The following is a 24890-nucleotide window of genomic DNA, read 5'->3' on the forward strand; positions in this document are numbered from 1 at the left end:
CCTTTAGGCAAGGGTGAGGATGGTAAGGATGGCAGGAAGAAATATTTATTGAGTGCTTATTTTGTGTGGGTTTGAGGTGCGGTTTTTTTAAAAATTAATTTAAACATTTTTGTGTGGTTTTGCATGTACTCAGGCTTGTGCCATTGTGTGTATATGAAAGAAAGAGGACAATTTGTTGCCTGTATATAGACCAGGCTAGCCTGAAACTGTGTAGTCCACATGAGCTCAAATTTCCAGTCCTCTAGTCAGTGTTCTGAACACTGTGTTTCAGGTAGAAGCCTCAGTGTTGACTTCTGGGCTTCTTTTGTGTCAGTTGTTATAATAACATCATATACCAACAAGATCTACAAGTTCTTTTAATACCTATCATTTTAATTTTTGATTATTGCGTAAGCACTCTGCCCTCAGCTTTTTTTTTTGTTTTGTTTTGTTTTGTTTTTTTTGAGACAAGGCTCGTTTAGCTCAGGCTTGCCTTGAAGATGCCACTATATAGTTCAGGCAGGCTTTGAAACTTCTACTTCACCTCCTGATGTCAGGAATAAAAGCATGTACCACTACTACCAGGTCATTTTATTTTCATTATTTTTAGGTAACAGCCAAAATATTCAAAATTGAAGACTAGAAGAATTTACACAACTTCTTCAAAGACACAAAGCAAGGGTTTCAACACAGCTCTATCCTTAAAGTTTAGTAAATAATAGTTCTCCTCCCCTCAAAAATACACAGCATCAAAGAAAGGACTCAAAGTGGATTTTTATGGGCAGGTATTGAAGAACTTAAGTTATTCATCTTAAAAGAACATTTAATTACTATGTTTAAAATGTGGAGATCCTCTAAAAAATACAAGAACAGTTTTTATGTGTATCTAACAAAAAACAATTAAAATTTAGAAGCAGTACAGATTGAGTAAAATATAGACTTTCCTACAAAGTAAATAAAATTAAATATAAATATTGGCAAAAGAAAGACTTTTCTAAATCAACCTCATTCAAGGTTTTTGTTTGTTTGTTTGTTTGTTTGTTTGTTTGTTTTTATTACAGAGACTTTTTTTCCCCTAGGTCCTGGGGTTTCAGATGAACAAATAAAAGCCTCAAGCCCAGTGAGAATAGATCATAATATAGAAGTTGCTTAGTAATCAGACAATAAGGCACTGTAACTTCTGTGTGGAAGATGATTATACCTCTGGAATTCTTCAGGCATAACAGGAAAAGCAAAACAACAACAACAACAACAACAAAAAACAGCCTTAAAAAGAAACTCGGAGCTGGAAGTGGTATGCATACCTGTAATCCCAGCACTCTCAGAGACAGAAGCAAGCAGATCTCTGTGAGGCCAGCCCGGTCAACAAAGCAAGTCCAGGACAGCCAAGGCTACACAGAGAAACCTTGTCTCGAAAGAAAGAAAGAAAGAAAGAAAGAAAGAAAGAAAGAAAGAAAGAAAGAAAGAAAGGAAGGAAGGAAGGAAGGAAGGAAGGAAGGAAGGAAGGAAGGAAGGAAGGAAGGAAGGAAGGAAGGAAGGAAAGAAGGAAAGAAGGAAAGAAGGAAAGAAAAAAGGATATGTAGACTATATAGACACAAGAGAGTCCTTCTACAAAAGTAGATGCATTACCTGGATTTTATGTTATTAACTCTTGTGTCTATATGGAAACATCACCTGTGATTCAAAAAACAAACAAACAAAACTATGGCCTATAAGATATCGTAGAATAGAAGGTGGGACATCTGGCAGCAGAAAGAATACTGAGTGCAAGAGATTAGTCTCGGGAAGATGTATATTAGAATGAATGTGTTTTTTATATAGCCTAGGTATTTGTGATTTTTAATTATATTTTTAGTCTCAAAAGTCATTCATTATTCCAGGAACTTAGAGCCAGGAGAAAAAAGTACAGCAACATACTTTAAAAAAAAATCTTTCATCTCACTAATCCATAAATATAGGAAGAATATTGACAGCTAGCTTTTAATGAGCGTCACCATGTGCTTGGCCAATTTCTATACCACATGTTTATGAAGCAAATAAATTATCTGATTTTTAAAAATAGAATTTGGGCTAGCTATTGTTTGGGTCACATGTGTGAGACCCTCCTCTAAATCGCAAGCACACTGCTGGAGAAAAGGAAGTGTCTCCCTCAGTTGTGGTTCTAATATAAGGAGAGGATACAGTATCACTAAATATTTTTTAGCCCTTTGTTGTGGTTTAAAACTATACTGACAATTTTATGTATCTCTAACATTGTGGATGAGCAGTTTCCGCCCTTCTGTGGTCCTTCACATATGCTATGGTAGTTCTGGTGTTTTTAACTTGACAATACTAGAAAATAGATGGCTTTGGATGATTCTTTGTTGGAAAGCATTCCTCCCATAACAAATGAGACATTTTTCATTTAGGCTAATGGTCACTGATTTTTCTCAGGCATAATTTTTCAACAGAGTGATGGCGTTTTGTAAGGATGAGAATATGGATACCTCTGTTTTTATAATCGAGAATCCACAGCACAGAGAACTTAATGTTTCTCTCCTAGATCAAATAGTTATGAAGAAAAACCACTCATAGCAGTTCAGTGATTTTCTGTAAAAAAAAAAAGTCAATAAAATTGTTATCAAATCCATAGTGTGCAATGTACTATAGAGAACAATTAGAATTAGAATATTATATTATCAACACTGAAATGTAATAGCCATAATTGACATTTATATAATGCTGTTTATATCACTGCAGCTTTGTTGTCCAAGTTTTCCTATCTGAATGTTTTAGACCCCTAAGATTGTGACTATCTTGTGGTAGAAATTATTTTTCTTTCTTTCTCTCCTTTTCTTTCTTTCTTTCTTTCCTTCTTTCTCTTTCTTTCTTTCTTTCTTTCCTTCTTTCTCTTTCTTTCTTTCTTTCTTTCTTTCTTTCTTTCTTTCTTTCTTTCTTTCTGTCTTTCCTTCATTCTCTTTCTTTCTTTCTCTCTCTCTCTTGTTTACACCTTGCCCACTGAGCCATCTCCCAAGGCCAGTGGGCAAGGTGTAAACGAAAGGACCAGAGTTCATATCACTAGCCCCCGTATAAAAAAATAAGGCTTGGCTGTACATGCCTGTAAGCCCAGTACTGAGGAGTAGGGACTGGCTGACCTGGGAGCCTTTGGCCAGCCAACACCCAAATCAGAGAGTTTCTTCTTGCTCAGTGAGAAACCCTGTCTCAAGGCAACAAAGCAGGAGGGCACGGTAGAGGAAGATGCACACCATACTTCTCTGGTCCCTGAATGTGAATAAAGGTGGGACACACACACACACATACACACACACACACACACAATTTGTTCAGGTTTATATTCCATATTGAACATACTCCTTTTTCTCATCCCACTGTCCTTTAGACAATTTTATTTGTGTGACTGTATGCAATCTAGGAACCACAAATGAGAGAAAATGCATAATTTTTGTCTGAGACTGGCTTAATTCACTTACTATATCTATACTTGCATCCATTTTTTTTTCCCTTCAAACAACGTAACTTCATTCTTCTTTATGACTAAAAAACTCCATTGGCATGTGACATGCAGGTCACAAGTCTGGATAAAGCAGTGGTAGCTGATGGTGACCAAACATCTAAGCCATCTATACTTGACAGGTGTCCTAGGTGTTTTAAGATTTTGTGACTTAAGAACTTCAGGCTCTGAGACACTAAATGTCTTCCTTATGCTCAAGCTAGCAAGAGATGAATCCATAAGGCAAACACCCGCTGCTCCCAGAGCCTATGTGCCTAATCCGTTTGATGGTTAGGATAAAACTAGGTATCTCCTCCTGGATACAGGGTCCAAAGAACGCCTGGCTCAGCGCATGCGCGCTCCTCCCCCTCCATTCCTAGCGTTCCAGTTCTCCAACCTATTTCCCTCATATCTGGTTTCCACCCACTTCCTCCTCCAGAAACATACGCACCCTCAGACATTCACATACCCTCCCAGCTTTTTAACAACAGAGACTACACTCAAATATGTAGGTTGCTGGATATCAAATCTATCCACGATCTCTTCTCCCGACAGGATCTTAGGACATGGGCACAAAGGTCAGCCTCCACGAGCCCAGCTCTGTCCCAAGCGAGTATAAACAGACAAACTGACTTTGGCTCCCCATGCTCACACACACTGCTCATACAGAGCAGGGTGCAGGTCAACAGAAACCTCTCCAGTCCCGTTTCCTTCCCCACGCGGGGAAAACACTTATCACACGTGCCAGAGACTTTTGGCTCTGGTAGTGGAAAACTGAGAAGCAATGGTAAAATGAAGTAAGAATTTCCAGGGTCAAGGTGAACGACGCGCTTTGGGGGAAGTGCAGGCATGCAAGCCCAGCTCGGCCTAGCCCTGCGGTCCCCGCACCCACCCTAAGCCCTCGCCCAGGCCAGGCAGACGCACACACCACAGGGAGCCTCGTTTGCAGAGGAGCATCCTTTGTTCTATTTTTAAAGCTTGCCTCGGGTCTGGCAACAGAGGCTCTGCCAGAAACCACGGTAAAGTGACTACGGAGCTCCTCCGCACAGCGCTGAAGGGCTGACGCAAAGCAGGTTTCCCAGGCAGCAGGGGAGGCCTGGAAGCCGCCCTCGCTCACTCCTCGAGACTAACCAGCCAGGCTGACTACCCGCTGGCTCTCCAAGGTCAGACTCAGTGTCCAACCTAAGGCTGGAGCCAGGAACAAGGGACTGGCCAGCTCTGTCCCTCTTGCTCGGAACCAGCCAGCCACGCCCGGCTGCGAAAGCCCAGCAGAACGCCTTCTACGCCTGCGCAACGGTCCCCGCAGCTTTCAGCTTCTTCCTGAGGCCTCAGTCGCTTAGCAACACTGGAGTCACAGTAGCAGCGCTCTGGAACCCTTTCCAGGCCAGGATAACTCAAGTGTTCTTTCCTGACGCTCCTGGCCGCAACGTGCCAGATCGAAGAGGGCCATGGAGGGGAAAAAGCAGCAGTAAGTGCCAGGGTTCACCTTTCTGTTTCCCCTTCTGAAAACCGTTTCCCTTCTTGCAAAACGTTAAGTTAAGGGATACCCAAGGAGCGCCTCAGCACCTACGATCCGGGCCACACATTTCATCCAGCAGGTTTCTTTCCTCTGCTGCCTTCCAGGGGTTGAGTGATAACAGGGTCGTTTTTTTAATGCATCGTTTACTGAGCACATACTGTGTGCCAGGGACTTCGTGCCCATCGCCTGGCTTCAGATTCTCGAGGCCCTCTTAGGATAACCACTCCTCAAAACCCACATTTAGTGCGTCAGCAAAATCTGCTTTTCGTATTGAAATTATCCAGATTTTACTGTTCATCGCTTCCTTTTTTGTCCTCACCCAGTCTCAGGTACCAGCTTTTCATGGATACGGCTATCGTACAGTAAAAGCCAAGGCCCCTCCTACAGGAGTGCCGCTCCTTCTGCCTTCCTCCCCCTCCTCCTCCTCCCCCTCCTCTTCCTCCTCCCCCCCTCCCTTGCAGCTCACTTGCAGGCGCCTGTAGCGACCCTCAGAGAGACACCCAGGCAAGCATCAGCACCCCCTAAGAACAAGCAGAAATGAAAAGTCTCAGGGCCTCCCCACACCAAACACAATGAATCAGTAACTCAGGGGCCCCAGCAATCTGCAGTCTAACAAGGCCCAGGCACTCCTGATGACCGGAAGCGTTTGTCAACTGTGGATCGCAGGTAGTAGGCTAAGGAGTGAGGTGTTGCCGGGACGCCTGCTTCCAAAGCGGGTTTCCCGAGGTTAGAACGGTGGCTCTTAGAGCTTAGAGAACTCACTGAAGCAATTCCCCGGGAGCAAGCCTCAGAGATCACCATCGCTTCCATTACACCTTCGGATCTGCATTTTTGACGAGATCACTGCTGAGGCTACTTCGGAGACCATACTCTATGGACCCGTCTCTGATAAGAGTTTTGACCGTTACAGTGGGCCCTGCTGGAATGTTCTTTCCTCAAATATCCACTTAGTTTGCGCTCACCCCTCCCTTTCTTTTTTCAGTTACCACTTTCACAATTCAGCCCCCACCCTACCTAAAAATGCAGCCTCTCCCCCCACATACATGCATACCCTCCCCTCCCCTGGATCCTATCCTCACCCTGTGGCACCGTCTAACAGACTGTGTGTGCCCCCTGTTTCATTTTACTTCTGCCTTCACTAGAACGTAAGCCTGTGAAGACAGGAATTCTCATCTATTTTGTTCCTGCTGTATCCTCAGCTCCTGCCTTGCAAATACCTGCTGGGTATGTGACTTTCTGTCACATCATTCACAATAGCTGTTGTTCTTTCCTATAAATAAAATTTAGATAGTAAATGGCAGAGTTGGGGTTCCAAGCTCTGACCACTTTCAGAGCCCATTAGTGGTTTTGTTTTATTGCTATTATTTGTGTTGCTGGTAGAGAACCCAGGGTCTCAGGGGTGTTAATGTTTTCTTTGTACAAAATGTTCCCCTGTACAAAGATGTTGCTACAGAATCGTGTATTTCACACGTGTTATCTATAGTCATTCATACCATGAAATGTAGAACCATGTAAATGCATAAATGTGTAAACCAACATTCATAATCCTTTCCTTCAAGGATTAATTCTAGTACAAATGTGTTGGTGGGCTATAAGCATAAGAAAAAGATGGAGAAAGCTGATGCCAATGATGAATTAATTGACCAGAAAGTTACAATTTTTAAATAAATAAACATCTCAAGGAATGTACTAGAAATGTCTTGGAAGTAATTTACATTTTCCCAGTAATCAGTTTTTCTAAATCTTTTGCAGAGAGACATTTTGTTGTTGTTGTTGTTGTTGTTGTTGCTAAGATCACAAAGACTCTGGTGTTTTTACGTGGAGTGGAGTCAGGGTGCAGGGCATACAGCTAAAGCAAAACCAGAGTGGAAAACAGTTCTAGTACATTTACCTGAAATATGTAAAGAGTACAACACAAGCCATTTACCTAAACCGAGCAGGACACACTCACTGGACTGGGTGTCAGGCAAACAGTGATGAATGAAATAGTCCCCCACAGCATGGAACTTACTGATCCATAAAGGTATTTCTGGCGCTTAAATACAAACAAAGAACTAGATACATGCAGTTTGAGTTCTAGTAAGAACCACAAAAAGAATGGCCAAGCCTAGAGAATCATGGGGAGGGGAATCTAGAAAGCATCTGGGAAGTGACTTTTCAACTAGACGTAAATGACTGCTTGAGAGCTGTTCAGGGAGCTGGGAAAACACAGTGATCCCGGAGGAAGAAGAGCATGAGCACAGGCGCCTGAGGAGAAGAGAAAACTGAAAATGAGGACAAGGAAGCTTGAATGAGGTTGAAGAGAGTAGATGGCTCAGGGCACCCTAGCTATGATGAGGAGACTAGATTTTGTTGTAAATGTAGTGAAAGGCCATTTGGGGTTTCTAACCGAAAAACGACACAAAAGAAAAGGATGGGTTGGCTTTGCTTTGAAGTAAGGAAGTGGGCGCATTTTAAGAGCTATGCATGAGGCAAAGCAGAGTTCCAGCCAGATTCACCCTCACCTTCCTCCCTACCCAACTTCATGCTCTCTCTGTATTTCTTTTCTTCTCCTTTTCAATCCATTGAGTACAATTAGTGTTGTCCAAATACTCTTGGGTGTGGGGCCTGCCATGAAGCATGGTTATTCTACCAGGGTCACACTATTTAAAAAGAAAAAGAAAAAAAAAAAACTGACTCTTCAATCCTAGCAGCTATCATATGTCAATAGCTCCTTCCATAGGGGTAGAACTTTGTGCCCATCTACCATGCTCATATTTGTCTGGCTCAAGTGTGCATGGGTCTTGTGCATGCTGTCAAATCACATATGTGAGTTCATATGTATAAGTCTTCAGTAGTGTAGAGGAAGCATCCTTTCCTTGTAGTCACCCAACCTTCTAGTTGTTGATGATTTTTCAAATTCCTTTGAAGATCCCTGAACCTTGAGTGGAAGAGTGTGATAAAGATGTCCCATTTCGGGCTGAGTATTTCGAAGTCTCTTATTCTTGGAACATTGACTGTTGTGGTCTCCGTGTTAAATGCCAGCTGTTGAATGAAGCAGCTTCTCTGATGAGAGATGCACAGATACTCATAGGTATAGCAATTATTCATCCCAGGGCCTATGGTGTATGTAGTCACATGTTCTTGGCCCCATGGTGCCAGGTAAGGGTTCCGGTTCACAGAGCGGGCAATCAAAATCAAAAAGTGATTGGATGGCAATCCAATCAAAAAGTGGTCAGTTACTCCTTATAAAGTTATTTTTCTATTACTGTGACAACAAGGCAACCTATACCAGAAAGCATTTACTCATTCTTACAGTTTCAGAGGGTCAGAGTCATGATGGCAGAGCAAAGACGTGGTAGCAGAAACAGCTGAGAGTTCATATCTTGACCCACAAGTAAGAGGCAGAACAAGAGCATTCTGGGAATAGTACAAGTCTTTTGAAACCTCTAAGTCTACCACCAGAAACACACCTTTATCTACAAGGCCACACCTTCCAATCCTTTCCAAACAGTTCCAACTAACTTTAGACTAAGTATTCAAACCATATGCGCTTATTGGAACCATTCCCATTCAAACTGACACACTCAGAATGTTTATGCCCTTGAACCTATGGGCATGCCATGACAAGACAGTCATTATTGTAGCTCATAGAATTTGCAGCTGGGTAATATTTATGATTACTGCTCCTCTCTAGTAATCCACATAGCACCTTTCAGCACTATGAAAGCTAACCAGTAGAGATAAAGATTCCAAGTCAATATAAATTTAATTTTTCTATATTTATGACTCAAGTATGTGGTGTCTTGAGCACATACGTGAGCACATAAGGTCTTACCCTCAAGTTCTGAAGGTAACCAGAAGTAATGGCAATAACCTGTAATGCTTGAGGGTCTATGCAATCTCACTGGTGAAAGAAATAAAAAAAATATCATTTTCTTTGCTAGCATGTGGTGTCTAGTTGGGGTGTAGGACAGCTTCATTTAAACTCTTCTTAAACTTGTATAGTTTAGGATGCTTCCACAGCGGTAGTGTGCTGGTTAGCTTTGTCAACTTGACACAAATAGATTCACCTAGGAAGAGGGTACCTTACTGGAGGAATTGACTCCGTCAAATTAGCCTGTGGGCATGTCTATTGGGCATTTTTTTTTGATTGATTGATTGATTGATTGATTGATAGATATAGGAAGAACCTAGATCACTGTAGGTGGGTGGTGCCATCTTTGGACCTTGAGTTGTGTATGAAATCAGACTGAGCAAGTCATGGTAAATAAATGTCTTGATAGGATTTCTATTGCTTCTATGAAACACCATGACCAAAAAAAACAAGTGGGGGAAGAAAAGGTTTCTTTGGCTTATGCTTCCAGATCATAGTCCAGCATTGGAGGAAGCCAGGCCAGGAACCTGGAGGCAGGAGCTGATACAGAGGCCACGGAGGGATGCTGCTTACTTTGCTTAACCTGGCTTACTCAGCCTGCTTTCTTATAAAACCCAGGACCGCAAACCCAGGGATGGCACCACCCACAATGGGCTACGCCTCCTCCCATTGATCACTAATTGAGAAAATGCCTAATAGCTGGGTCTCATGGAGGCATTTCCTCAACTGAGGCTCCTTCTTCTCTGATGACTCTAATTTCTGTCACATCGACACACAAAGCCAGCCAGTACAAGGGGTAGGTCCATAAGAAGCACGCCTCCATCGACTCTGCTTCAATTCCTACCACCAGGTTCCTACCTCCATGTCCCACAAGGATGGACTGTGTTGTGTAAGCTGAAATAAACCCTTTCCTCCCCAAGTCGGTTTTGGTCAGAATGTCCTGTAACAGCAATAACAGAAAAGCAAACTAATATTATTAAGTAGATGTCCACACAGCTTTTCTAAAAGGCCTTTTTAGAACCCCTCCTTGTATTCCCACCTCTCCTCTACCCTTCTATCCCCACCTCCGTTTAACACTTCCTATTCTACTATTCTCCTTTCTCCCTTTATTTCACTCTATTTTGTCTTCCTCTTCCCCAAATAATCATTTCTCCCTCTCCCATGGATCCTTACTGGTTTCTTGACGCTTAAGGGTATTCCAAATAAAAAATATATGCCAAAAGACTCAAAGCTCACATCCATGTATGAGAGAACATGTGCCATGTTTTTTCTCTTTATGGGTATGAGTTACTTCATTCATAATGATTGTTTCAATTACTTATGTTTACTTGCAAATGTCACAACTTCATTTTTCTTAACAGCTGAGTAATATTCCACTGTGTACATTTTCTACCTTTTCAAGTTATCTATCAGTTAATGGACATCGAAGCTATTTTTTTATTTCCTGGCTCTTATGAATAGGGCAGCACTGAATCCACAGGTCACTCTGTGGTAAAATACAGGGTACTGGGTATCATATATGCCCAGAGCCGGATTGTTTGGTAGATCTATTTCTCACTCTTTGAGAAAGCTCTACAGTGATTTCCATAGCCCGTTCACCAGCTCTCACTCCACTACTAGTTACCCGTTCCCTTCTCTCCATATCAACAACAATGGTTCCGTCATTTGGTTTTTTTGTTTGTTTGTTTGTGTTTGTTTTGTTTTACATCTTAACCATTCTAACTGGGGGAAGATGATACCTCAAAGTCGGTTTAACTTTCTAAGGATGTTGAACTATTTTGAAATGTTTCTCAGTCGTTTGCATTTTATCTTTGAGAACTGTTTAATTCCAAGCTTTATTTTTTAATTGGATTATTTATTTTCTTCCTGTTTAGCTTTTTTAGTTCTTTATATCGTCTAGATAATAATCCTCTATCAGATGTGTAGCTGGTAAATATTGTCCCAATTTTGTAATGTGCCTCTTCACTTGAATGATGGGGTCCTTTGCTGTACAGAAGATTTTGTTTCCTGTCTTGTTTGTCAATGGTTGATCTTAATACTGATGCTACTACCCAAATCCTCTTTAGAAAGTCTGCTCCCCTGCCAAGAAATTTAAACCTCTTTCCCACTCTGTCCTTTATCAGATTCAGGGTATTAGGTCTTATGTTAAGGTACTTGATTCATTTGGAAATTAGTTTTATGCAAGATTTTTCAAAGACAGGATTTCTCTGTCTTGAAACTCACTTTACAGACCAGGCTGGCCTTGAACTCAGAGATTCGTCTGCTTCTGCCTCCCAAGTGCTGGAACTAAAAGCATGTACCACCAATGCCAGGCTCAGCACAATTTTTTTGATGGGACTATCTTTTCTTTAGTATATACCTTTGAACTCTTTATCAAAAATCAAGTGGCTATAGGTATGTGGACTTACATTGCAGTCTTCAATTCTATTCCATCAACTGTGTCTGTTTTCATAACCGTGCTGTGCTGTTTTTACTACTCTACCTCTGTAATATAGCTTAAAATTAGGGATGGTAATACTTCCAGTAGGTTTTTTTTTTTTTTTCTTCACTGTTCTGGTGTGTGTGTGTATTTCCAAACAAATTTTAAGATTTTTTTTTTAATTTCTGCAAAGAATTGGGTTGGAATATTGATACGAGGATTGCATTTAATCTGTAAATTGTTTTTGGTAAGGTGGCCATTCTCACAATATTCTGCCACTCCATGAACATGGGAGGTCTTTAGTTGCTTTCTTCAATATCTTCAGTTTTTTTCTTCAATATGTTAAAGTTTCTTATACAAGTCTTTCACTTCATGAATTAGATTTGTTCATATTTATTGTTCTACACACACCCACACCCACACCCATACCCACACACACTGCAGGTGAGTGGGATTGCTTCCCTGATCGCTTTCTTAGTATGTTTTTTATTTGTATATAGGAAAGCTACTGATTTTGTGTGTGTGTTAATTTTAAATGTGTTTATCATCTTTAAAAGTTTCTGGTGGAGTCTTAAGGTCTTTCGTGTATATAATCATATCTGCAAGGAAATTTTGAATTCTTTCTTTCATATCATCTCCTTCACCTGTGTATTATTGTTCTATGTAAGACTTCAAGTCCAACAGGGATGGAGAGTGGTCATCCTTGTCATGTTCTTGATTTTAGTAGAAATACTTCGCATTTATCTCTAACTTGGCATTGAGTAGGCTTGTTACCTTTAATATATTGAGGTATGTCCCTATATCCCTAGACTCTCCAAAACTTTCATCATAAAATTTGAACTTTGTCAAAGACCTTTTTTTTAATTCAATGAGATGATCATGTGTTTTTTGTCCTTGAGGTTTTTCTTTATGTGGTGCATATTTATATTTTTTTATTATTTTTTTAACAGAGTCTCACTATGTAGTTCTGGTTGGCCTGGAACTCATTATGAAGACTAGGCTTGTCTCAGACTCACACAGATCTGCCTACCTCTGTCTTCCTAAAGTTGTGTGCGCCATGCTTGACTCATAGTACAGTTAGTGATTTCTGTATGCTGAACCATTCCTGCGTCTCTGGAATGAAGCCAACTTGATCATGATAGCTAATCTTTTTGATGTGCTTTTCAATTTTGTTTTTCAAGTGTTTCATTGAGAATTTTTATTTTGGTGTTTATCAAATTGTCTTATACCTTCTTTTTTGTTAAGTCTATGTCTGCTTTTTGTCTTTTTATGCAAGAACAATATTCATTTTAAAAAAAGAATTTAGAATTGTTCCTTTTCTATTTTACAGAATAATTTGAGAGGGGAGTTTGGCGTGTCAGTTCTTTGAAGCTCTGGTTTGACTTATGAGCTGTATCCATATGTTACTAAGTTATTTTCAGTTCAGAGATCTTTAAGTACTGCTTCTATTTCATTTGTTGTTATGGGTCTGTTTAAATTATTCACTAAATTTTATTTAACTTTGGTATGTCATATATGTCTATACTTCATCTATTTCTTTTAGATTTTCCAGTTTAGTGGTATGTAGATTTTTAAAGCATGTCTTTATGATTATTTGAATGTCTTCATCTGTCGTAATATTTCTTTTTTTCTTAATTTTTGTTAACTTGGGCCATCTTTCTCTTTTGGTTAATTTGAATGAATATGTGTCAATCTTGTTAATCTTTTCAAAGAACCATTTTGGGTTTCTTTGACACTGTATTTTTCTAAATTTCTATTTCACTAATTTCACGTGTGATTTTGATTTTCTCCTTTCATCTACGTGTTTTGGATATTGCTTTTCCTTTCTTCAAGTGCTTCTGGTATATCATTGAGTTATTAATATAAGCTATCTCCAGTTTTTATCATGTGAGCACTTAGTACTGTAAACTTTGCTCTTACAACTGTCTCCATTGTGTCCCAACAGATTTTAGTATCTTGGTTTTTTATTCATTATCATTCAATTTGAAGAATTTTTAAGTTTCGTTATTTAAAAAGTTCAATGGACAGCTAAAAATTATGTTCTTTAATTGGTCATTAAGTGTACTATAAATGTCTGTTAGAGCCATTTAATTTACAATGTCATTCACTTCTAAAGCTTTTCTAGTTTTTTCAGTGGCCTGGCTATAGAACCATTTAATTTATAATGTCATTCTAGAGTTTCTCTATTTAACGTTTGGGTAACCTGTCTATTGATAAGAATATAGTATTGAAGTTACCCATTATCACTGTTTTGGGATCAATTTGTGATTTTAGGTTTAATAGTGTTTCACCATTGGGTGACACTAAGTCAGGCACATAAATGTTCATCAAAAATCTTGTTGGTGGATTTTTTTAATAGTCATGAAATGCCCCTCTCTCCCATTTTTTGTTTTATTTTTATTTTTTTATTTTTGGAAGTTTATTTGTCACATATTAGGATAGCTATGCCTACTTGGACTTAGCTATATGTGCTTGGATTACCTTTTGCCACCCATTTATCCTAATATGGTAGCTATAATTGATGGTGAGATGTGTTTTTTAGAGGCAGAGGTAGTAAAAAGATGGGTCCTGTTTTTTAATCCAGTCTGTTTTGTATTTTTTGGAGGGGGTGGAGTGTTGAGTATGACTGATACCCTTTCTGGGCTTGTACTCTGGACTTGCGTCTTTGGTTTTTAGAATGTGAATAACATCTTTCTGCGGCTTTTCTGGTTTTCAAAGTCTCCATTTAAAAGTCAGTTGTTGCTGGGCAGTTGGTGACACATGCCTCCAATCCCAGCAGTGGCAGGCAGATCTCTGAGTTTAAGGCCAGCCTGGTGTACACAGTAGGTTTTTCAAGACAACCAAGACTACACAGAGAAACCTTGCCTCAAGAAATAAAAAAAGAAAAGTCAGTTGTTATTCCAATGTCCGTGCTTTTGTATGTGACTTGGTTTTCCTTTCTTGCAGCTTTCAACACCCTTCCTTTGTTCTGTGTATTTGGTACTTTATTATGTGACATAAGGAGTTTCTTTTCTGGTCCTGTCTATTTGGTGTTCTGTATACCTTAATAAGCATCTTTTTTTTTTTTTTTTTAGATTTAGTAAATTTTTTATGATTTTGTTAAAATATTTTTATGCCTCTGTTCTGAGTTTCTTCTCATTCTTCTAAACCCAGCATTTCTCAACCTATGGGTCATGACCCCTTTTGGGGTTGAATGACCCTTTCACAGGAGTCTTCTAAAACCATCAGAAAACATAGGTGTTTACATTACACATCTTAACAGTAGCAAAATTAAAGTCATGAAGTAGCAAAGAAAATGATTCTATGGTTGGGGATCACCACACCACAACAGGAGGAACTGTGTTAAAGGGTCACAGCTCTCAGTTGAAAACCACTGTTCTATACCTATTACTTACACATACGTCTTTATAGTGACCCCAAGTTCCTGCAGGTTGTATTTAACATTTTCTGAGTCTAAGAAAATGTGGGTTTAATCTTCTGTAGGTTTAAAAGATTCTTGCAGCTGGCCTTCAGATATCTATGGAGGGCTTACTAGAGTCTTCAAGTGGCTCTTGAGTGACAGAGAATGGGGTCATAATGAAAGCGGAAGTGCTCTTTGGAGACAGGGCACAGTATTGTAAATGTTTTTATTTCCTCAGATGATGAGATGAGAGTTATACCCAAGCTTTACTAATACATGGCTTGGACTGAGCCCAGAGCATTTCTATCTAAATATCCCTAGGAGTAGGTAGGCATGGAAGATTCTGGTCTCCATACAATCTAATCTTCTGAAAGCCTGGACCTTGAAGGCTTCAGCTTCCAGCCTCCATCTGCTATCTTAGGCCTAGAATGTTTTCAGCCTCTGAGACTTAGTGTTGAATAAACTCACCTTTCCAGTTCTCTCTGAACCCTGGCTGGCCAGTTCAACTCAGCTGTTCTGACTCAAACTCCTCTCCAAGATGATTAATTAAAATTGGCTTCTCTTGTCTTCTCACTGAATTGCTCTGCTTGGAAAAACTGCCTCTGAACTCCATGAACTGCACTGAACTGCCTGCAGGAACCGCCTCCACTGAATTCAGTTGAATTGTATGGAGCTATACTGTACTGACTGCAGGAGCTCCACTGTATTCCTGTACTGTCTCCATAACTCTCTGCTCTCTCTGCACTGCTCTTAAGCAGCTTCTCTTTCCTATCTGTTCTTATGAGAGTTGGGTATATCCTATCGCTGACTTATTCTGTCAAATCTTTCTCTGTCACTTTGTCCCTCAATTAGACATTATTGTCTGGGGTTAAAGGTGTGTGCTGAATTCCAGCCAGAGGAATTAAAGGTGTGTTGTATCCAGCCTACACAATGGGAAAAGATCTTCACCAATCCTACATTCAGTAGAGGGCAAATATTCAGAATATATAAAGAACTCAAGAACTTAGCCACCAACAAATCAAATAATCCAATTAAAAAATGGAGTACAGAGCTAAGCAGAGAATTCTCAACAGAGGAAAACACTTAAAGAAGTGCTCAATTTCATCAGGGACATGCAAATCAAAATGACCTGGCATTTCCACCTCACACTAGTCAGAATGGCTAAGATCAAAAATCAAGTGACAACACATGCTGGAGAGGATGTGGAAAAAGGGGAACCCTCCTCCACTGCTGGTGGGAGTGCAAACTTGTACAGCCACTTTGGAAATCAATTTGACACTTTCTCAGAAAATTGGGACTAGCACTACTTCAAGATCCAGCTATACCACTCCTGGGCATATACCTAAAAGATGCCCCACCATTCAATAAGGACATTTATTTTTGCCCAATTATGTTTATGGGAGCCTTATTTGTAATAGCCAGAAACTGGAAACAACCTAGAGGTCCCTCAGTGGAGGAATGGACACAGAAATATCTACACAATGGAATGCTACTCAGCTATTAAAAACAAGGAAATCATGAAATTTGCAGGCAAATGGATGGAACTAGAAGAGATCATCCTGAGTGAGGTAACCCAGAAACAGAAAGACAGGCATGGTATACATTCACTAAAAAGTAGATATTAGCCGTATGATATAGGACAACCATCTACAGACCTAAAGAAGTTGAACACTAAGGAAGACCCTAGGGAGGATGCTTAAATCTCATTCAGAATGGCAAACAGGATAGACACCAGAAGCAGTGGAAGAGAGGAAACAGGATGGGAGTCTACTATAGACTCTACTATAGAGGGTCCTCTGAAAGGATTCACCCAACAGGGGATCAAAGCAGATGCTGAGAGTCAGGGCCAAACTTTGGGCAGAGCACAGGGAGTCTTATGGAGGAAGAGAGGGGTGGGATTAGAGGGACATGGAGGGGACAGGAGCCCCACAAGAAGACCAACAAAGCTAAAGGATCTGAGCCCAGGGGGTCCTGCAGAGACTGATACACCAATGGAGGACCATGCATGGAGAGGATCTAGACCCCTGCTCAGATGTGGCTGATTAGCAGCTCAGTCTCCATGTGGATCTCTGAGTGAGAGGAGTCGGAGCTGCCTCTACCATGAACTCAGTTGACTGCTCTTTGATCACTAGCCCCTGATGATGTTGTCTTGCCAGGCCATGGAGGAAGAGGATCCAGGCAGTCCTGATGAGACTTAACAAGCTATGGCCAGATGGCAATAGTGGAAAACTCCCTTTTCAGTGGACTAGGGGAAGGGGATAGGGGAAAGAAAGAGGGGAGATGGGACTGGGAGGAGGGGAGGGAGGGGCTTCAATTGGGGTATATAATGAATAAATTGTGAAAAAAATTAAAAAAATAACATTAGACAAAAAAAAAAAAAAAAAAAAAAAGAATAATAAAAAAAAAATTAAACAAAAAAAAAAAAAAAAAAAAAAGGTGTATTGTGTCTATATTTCACCAGAGAGATTAAGGGTGTGTATTCCAGCCAGAGGGAGTAAAGATTCATACAGAGGGCATGTCTGTATTCCACCTGGATCCAGCCCTAGGTCTAGGTCTTTGGATGTGATCCCTTGCCAGAGCAGCCATGTTGCTGGATTAAAATTCCTCTGCCTGGGGTGCTAGGCTATCCTCAGATAGAGAAAAGATTGACCTTCTTCTTCTGTTATGCGTCTTCTACCTCCTAGTGGCTGCCAAGATTTAAGTTTGTCACCCTCTTATTTTTTTTTTTTTTCCAGACACTAATGGTCCTTGAGGTTAAAAAAGTTTTTCTTGGGCTGGAGAGATGGCTCAGTGGTTAAGAACACTGTCTCCTCTTCCAGAGTTTCTGAGTTCAATTCCCAGCAACCACATGGTGGCTCACAACCATTTATCCTGGAATCTGATGCTCTCTTATGGCATGCATGTGTACACTTGGATAGAACACTCATCTACATAATAAATAAATAAATCTTTAAAAAATTTTTTAAAAGTTTTTCTCTATGGTTTATGAAATACTGTAAGCATATCTTTAATTTCCCTTTGCAAGAATTTTTGGTGTTTTGAGATAGTAGCTCTAACTGGCCTGGATTTTGCTGGATAGACCAGGCTGACCTTGAACTCACAGAGATCCACCTGCCTCTGCCTGTGCTAGAATAATAGGTATGTGTCACCTCGTGTAGCGATTCTTGTTTTTATGGCATAACTCTTAGAAGCAAAAAAACACCGAGATTGAAATGGTTGTTTAATCAGCACAGTTGTCTTTTCTCAAAATTATAAAGATGGTGAACATTTGGTAATATGTTTCCCAAGTGAACTTTTAAAATTAAGTGATGCTGGGGTACCCTCTTCTACTCTTCCTCGCCTTATCCCCTTGAGAAAAGGTTCTCACTGAACCTGGAACTAGGCTGCCTGTCAGCACACCCCAGTGGCCCTCCTGTTCCTACACCTACAGCTCTGAAGCCGCAGGCACTTGCAGCCATCCCCTCTTTTTTACATGGGTGCTAAGGTTTGAACTCAGGTACATGTGAGGCAAGTGGCCTTACCTGCTCTTGTCCACTCAGCCATCATCTCAGCCCAATAATTAAACTTTTAAAGAAGATATGTTCAGATTAGCATGTAACCTACCCATGTGTATAAATACTTCAAACATGATTTGTAAGCATAATCAAGTCACTACTCTTTACTCCAAGAAAATAATAGTCTGTTCACTATTCTAGTTTATCATGATGAATAACCACTATTAACACAGTTCCTTTATTTCCTACATGATTTAGAGTGAGAAGATGCCCCAATTTCAAATTTTAATAGTCTAAGTCTATCAAAACCATTAATAAAACCTAAATTGTCTTCACCAATGCTTGAGATATATTTAGAGCTTAATTATAATTACTGAGCTGCTTATTGGGATAAATGATTTACTACCTAATTATGTTTTTCAGACAGCATAAAATAGAAGATGCTGATATGGCATTCGTAACTGAAAATAAAGAAAAAATCAAACATGAAAAAAATCCTGGGAAAAGCACACAGCACTCAATATCCCGTGTGGACAGAAGACGCGTATATTATGCTAAATTCATAAACTCAAATTCAAGGACATACAATGAACCAGTTCCCTACATTGATAATAAAGGACCCGAGAAGGAGGTGGGACAGATGTTTGTTTCGTACATGCAGAGTTAGGCTCGGAGCTGTTTCGGCGGGGCAGTTCGGTCATAGTCTACTTAGGGGCTCAGCGGTGCTCAGAGCAGCAGCCTGGAGCTCTCCCGGCAGGGAGCCAGGGCAGCTAAGGTCTATGCGCGTGGCGGAAGAACCCGGCCAATCACTTACCTCGAGCGTCACGCTGTAGCTAGCAAGCGCTGCCGGAGGATGGCCGAAGAAGCTTCTTCCATAGCGTTGTGTTCGTGCCATGTACTAACAGCGCTTGCCGTGCTACTGGAAAGTCAGGCTTCCTACAGAAGACTGACTTCCACTTACTTAATGTGCAGAATGTTCTAGGAGTAAGCCGGATTATGTGTAAATTAGATTCTTTAACAATTTCTATGAGATATTATTCGAAATATTTTACAGATAATATTCCAGGGTATTGCTCCAGAGTAAACAGATAATACAGTCTTCTATTTGGGCCCAGGACTATTGGCTTAGCCAAACCCCTCTCACTCTCTCTACCATAGTAAATACAATGCATTGTTTTTTAAGTTGGGTTTGGTGAAGGATAATTTGTTGTACTTGCCTTCTATTGCTGCTGTTATCAATTACAAGCTTCAGTATTGGCTTGAAGTAATACAGGTCTACTTTCAGGCAGTCTTGAACTTGGGAAGTCCCAGGTCAGTGTCACGAATCTGTTCCTGCCTTTCTCCGCATGGGGAGGATGGCTCTATACCTTAGATCAGCGCACCTTCCTCCTCAGAGGCAGCAGCAGCACCCCTTCAAATCTCTCCTTTGGACAGCGATCCTAGTTCCTCACAGAGGGACCTTTGAGATTACCACAGGCCCATCCAGTCCTCCAGGATAATCCCTCATCTCAAAATCCCTGCCTATCAGCCCTTTGCAGTGTGAAGCAACCCACAAGCTCTGAGATTAAGTCACAAGCATCCTTGGCTGATCAGAGGAACGTTTTCCTGATGCTGGTGTTTACACTATAGAGTCTAGCCATTTGAGTGTGTAGTCCCATACTCTTGCCATAGGTGTAGACACATCACCCACCACACAGCCAGCTGTGGAATGCTGCCTCGGGCCTGCAAACGTCCCCCGAGCCCATCCTCTTCTCCCACTACACAATGACAATTACAAAACTGACCTGTCTTCTGTAATGTTACCTTTTCTAGGGAACCATACAAATTAGTCGGTACAGTTTGTGGCTTTAAAAAGAATCTTCTCAGAAAAAAAAAATGCATTATAGTTTGTTCAAATGCTGCAGTCTGACTTTTTCACCTTTTCTCTGCAGCTGTGTATTTTCCTTATGACCAAAGCAAATAAGCTTTGGTGTCTTTATCTACAGAGCAAAGATAGTAGTTATCTCACAGAGCATTTGTGAGTATTGCGTGACAAAATGTTTCCTGTGGGGCTGCAACACATTCCCCTCAGATAGGAGACCCTGGCAGAACAAAGTACAGATACCACCAAAGACCAACCTAGTAAACCAATAGGTTTTATTGGGCTTACTTAGAGGGCAGAAATGACTCAAGGACAGCTTCGTCACCAAGGCTCACCCCAGCACGAGTGACAGCTGGAAAACCTGGAGCCCATTATATACCCTGCGGGCAGCTCAGCAGGCTGGAATGTGTTCATGTGACTCTGGGCACCTCTTCCAGGCAGCTGTCTTCAGGCTGATTTCCTTCTTTCAGGCATCTGGTCTGGTCTCTGAAGGTGTTTTGTTTGTTTGGTTGGTTGATCGGTTTTGGGCTTCTGAGAGGGCTCTCAGCAGTCAAAAAAGCTGCTACGCACTCTGGCAGGGAGGGAGTTGGTGAATCTGGTCAGTTGCAGGGACTTTCTGAAGCTGTTTTGAGTTCTTTACCTTCCTGCTTAAGGAGTTTTTGTGGGATGGAGTGCTTTAATCTTTGAGTAAACTGTTACACAACAGGCTTAAAAACGATATTTTCGTCAAGTCCTTTTCTAGATGGTAGATGGTAGGGATTCAGCAGTGAGCCAAATAAGTGGGGGGAATGCTCTGACCTTAGGTTGCTTATTTTCTAATGGAGGAATGAGCAATGTAAGTAAATCAATTAGATGTTGAATGCCATGGGAATGGAGGACAGGAAGGACTGCTGGCCAGAGTTACAGCTTTTTCTTTTACTTTTGTCTCTCTCCCTCTCTTCCCCCACCTCTCTATGTACGTGTGTGTGTGTGTGTGTTGCAAGAGTCTATTCTCTTCTTCCATTGTGTAAGTCTCGTGGGGAAGAAACTCAGGACTCAGACTTAGCGACAGGTGTGTCTACCTTCTGAGCCATCTTGCTAGCAGAGAGCTGTAGTTTTAATCAGGGGTTCAAAGAAAGTTCCATTCAAGACGGTTCTGAGTGAGGAAGTGACTGCCACGCAGAGCATTCATGGTACACGAAGCAAGCATGTTATCAGCAATCATTCTTAGTGGCAGTCTACTGATCTGCGCAGCGCTGGGACTGGCGAGCCCATTGTACCCCACTGACAGCTGGATTCTGTAGTAGGAGCCCTAACCCAGTACTGAGTTTAGAGACTGAACCACAGATGCTATGCATAATCGCCAGGGCAGAGATGATTGCGATTTCTCATGAATGTGTTTCGCAGCGTGCCATCTGTGGAAGGAGAAATGTGCCATCTGAATAGTCCCATCCACCTCACTCTGTCCCACCTCTTTCCCACCTCAGGTCACATTGTAGTTAACGGAGATTGTCTGAGGTACCCTCCATGCTAATACCATCCCTCTGCTGTTCTGTGTGGCACTGACTGAGAACTAGTTCAGTGTTGAATTTAAGTCATCTCTCCCCACAGTCAAGTCACTCAGAGAAAAACTGGTTCAGAAAATAGAAAGAAGAAAAGTGGAAGCTTGAAAACTTAATCCCAAATAATTTGCTCTAGTTTACGGTTTTGTGGAAAAGAACAAAAATTAGGAACTGTTATCAGTGAGGCTAGCTGACCATTGAGGTGCACTCATGTTTTTTGGTAGTAAACCAGTAAGAACCAGGCAAAGCAAGTCTGAAATGGAGTAAAACACAGATAAAATAGATATGCCACACTTAGAGAAGGACTGGTGTACACAGTGAATGGAATATTCATATTTCAAAAACAATAAACTTGCAAAGCCCTTACTTCCAAGAACCTAAAGAATGCTCACTTTTATTTTACATGTGTGCAAACTTCATTCTTTAATTCAAGATGGAATTTCTTTTTAAAATTTAGCTTAATTAAAATATAGTAATGCTGGCTTTAATATAAAATTAAGCTGCCTAGATATTTTAACTGCTATCTACTGGCATGATAGTACACTGAGACTTCGACACCAATTGTTTGACCTTATATTTTCTTTGGTTGATTGGTTAGTTTGGTAGTCCCCTTTACTGGGTAGTGTCTCCCTATGGAGGTAGCCTAAGCCTAGAACCTGAAATTCTCTTGCCTCAGATCACTGAGAGCTGGGATTACAGGTGTATGTTCCCACACCTAGCATTTAGTTTTATTAGTTTACAAGATTTTTAAATGAAATAATCATCTATACATTTCTACCTAAGGACATAAAATTACAGGTGCTAAAAAAAAAAAAAAAAGTAAAAGTGGTTTGCTGCTGCTACTGTTTTGTTTCTTTCTTTCTAAAGCTAGGAAACATTGGTCCAGGACCACCAAGACCAAATTCTTAGCACAAAGAAGATTTATTTTCTCCAGAGGGACAAAAGGCAGTGTAGAGGAATTTTAATCCAGCAACATGGCTGCTCTAGCAAAGGATCACATCCAAAGCCCTAGGTCAGTGTGACCTGGCTGTAATACACGCCTTTAATCCCTTTGGCTGTAACACAGACACACCTTTACGGCACACCTTTACCCCCCAAATGACATCTAATTAGGGGGCAGACAAAGTGAGTCAGAGATAGGATATGCCCAATTCTCATAAGAAAGAGGTTACTTGGTCCTTGGTTGGAGATTCAGTCTCACAAGGACTTTGCAGCCAGGCCTGAAGATACCTGATAAGCGAGGGTCAGATGAAAGGGGAGAAGGTCCTCCCCTATCAGTGGACTTGGAAAAGGGTAGGGAGAAGATGAGAGAGGGAGGGTGGGAATGGGAGGGAATGAGGGAGCGGGATATAGCTGGGATACAAAGTTAATAAACTGTAACTAATATTAAAAAAATAAAAATTTAATAAAAAAAAAGAGGTTACTTAAGAGTAGGCAGAGAGGAGACAGACAATGCAGTGTAGTGGAGGAATCGAGTACAGTACAGAAATAAAATAGAGTTTGTGGAAACAGTACAGTACAATTCAGGAGTATTGTATAATTCTGTGCAATTTGGTTCAGTTGAGTGCAATTGAATTTGTGGAGTTCAGATGCAAATTTTCCAGCCAGAGCAATTCAGTTGGAAGCCAAGAGAAGCCAATTTAAATCAGTCAGCTTGGAGAGGAGTTTGAGACAGAACAGCTGAGTTGAACCAGCCAGCAAGAGTTCAGAAAGAGCTAGAAAGCTAAGTTTATTCAGCAGTAAGTCTCAGAGGCTGAAAACATTAAGCCTAGGTTAGCAGACAGAGGCTGGAAGCTGAAGGTCTGGGCTTGTAGAAGATTAGATTATATGGCAGCTAGAAGCTTCCAGGCCTAGGCCTAGGGGTAGTTAGAAATGCTGTGAGCTCAGTCCAAACCATGTATTAATAAAACTTGGGTATGGCTCTCATCTCATCCTTTCTTCTGAGGAAATAAAAACATTTACAAGGCAGGGAATAAGAAAAAAAAAAGATAGGAGATGGAGGATGAGGGAGAAGGGAAAGGTAACTAGGAGGGGCTTTTGTCCCAGGGGGACAAAGGATTCCATCTGGATAGAAAGGAAACAGATGTGGAGTGTAGAAAAACTGCAGTTTATAAAGGTACAACAAGAAATCCCGTGTTAGGATGAGGTGTTTAATTTTAATTGGGCATGCTAATTAGGTGAACCAAAAGGGACTTTTGACTGTTGAACTTTAATACTTTGATAGCTGGACACTGGTAGTCAGCCTCAGGAGGAGGAAGTGGCCAGATAAGCAAATAGTCCTTGGAGGCTAGCTTTTAGAACATAATCCAATGGTTTTCAGCAAGGCAGAGGGAGTGGGAGAGAAGGGCAAGGCCTGCCGGAGCCATGCTTGTCACAGTCAAGCTGGCCAGAGTCCCTTCAGGTACTTTTAAAGTACTTTCTAATGTTTACTAAAACATATCTCCAAAGCATAGTTTCAGAGCACTAGCCATTGCTCATCTCCTTGAAAAAAAAAAATACGTTTCCAAAGTCAAATCAAAGGTTTAGTTTTAAATACCTTTTTCAGAGTCACAGTTCACACATGCATGAAAAGTTCTGAGAAACTCTGTCGTAAGCTTGAATTTGCTTGAAAATGTTCACCATTTCCAAGATAGCTTTACCCATGAAAACTTCGGCACAACATCTATTAATAAATATGGAAGAGAACTGTTGTTCCACAGAATACAACTTTGAAGTGACGGTTGTAGGAGACTTTAAGAGTTGTTTTTAAATAGCAAACTTTCCACATCCCTGGTATCTACAGCTTGAGAACCTTGTAACTCACGTGACCTTGGCTGCCATTTGTGATAAGACTTCATTTTTTTTCTTCAAAGCCACCGAGCTCCCTGAATAAATTCTTGTGATCTGTGTAAAGTTTTGTCAGAAATCCCTGTCCTTGGGAATCTCTAGAATGTGGTAGTGGTCGTGGAGGTGTTAGTGGTTGCTCCTGATGGTGGTGGTGAAGATGGTGATGGAGAAGGTGGTGATGGCAGAGGTGGTGGTAGAGGTGATGATGGTGGTGGAGGTGGTGGAGATGGTGGTGGAGGTGGTGGAGGTGGTGATGGAGAGGGTGGTGATGGTGGTGGTAGAGGTGAAGGTGGTGGAGGAGGAGGTGGTGGTGATGGTGGAAGTGCTGGTAGAGGTGGTTTTAGACAGGAAATCACTGTGCAGATATGGCTGGCTGGCCTTGAACTCACAGAGACCTGCCTGGTTCTGCCTCCTGAGTGCTGAGATTCAAGGGCTGCACAACACCCTCCCCCATAGCATGATTTATGCTCCACACGAGGCAGCTACCACCACCACCACCACCCCT

At 41.0% G+C, this 24890-nt stretch overlaps 1 protein-coding gene across 1 annotated transcript in view; it reads left to right on the forward strand.

Moving 5' to 3' along the window:
• Positions 1-4615: 4615 nt before the first annotated feature.
• CUNH2orf73 (chromosome unknown C2orf73 homolog) overlaps positions 4616-24890 on the forward strand; it is a gene marked incomplete at its 5' end in the record, with an annotated part of 46440 nt that continues 26165 nt past the window's right edge. The window contains one exon of the mRNA XM_055628749.1: positions 4616-4937. Within this exon, the coding sequence (XP_055484724.1) occupies positions 4616-4937 (322 nt within the window). The remainder of the gene's footprint in view (positions 4938-24890) is intronic.

Source organism: Psammomys obesus, unplaced genomic scaffold, assembly GCF_907164565.1.
Source record: "Psammomys obesus unplaced genomic scaffold, mPsaObe1.curated_primary_1811, whole genome shotgun sequence".
NCBI classification, from domain to species: Eukaryota; Metazoa; Chordata; class Mammalia; order Rodentia; family Muridae; genus Psammomys; species Psammomys obesus.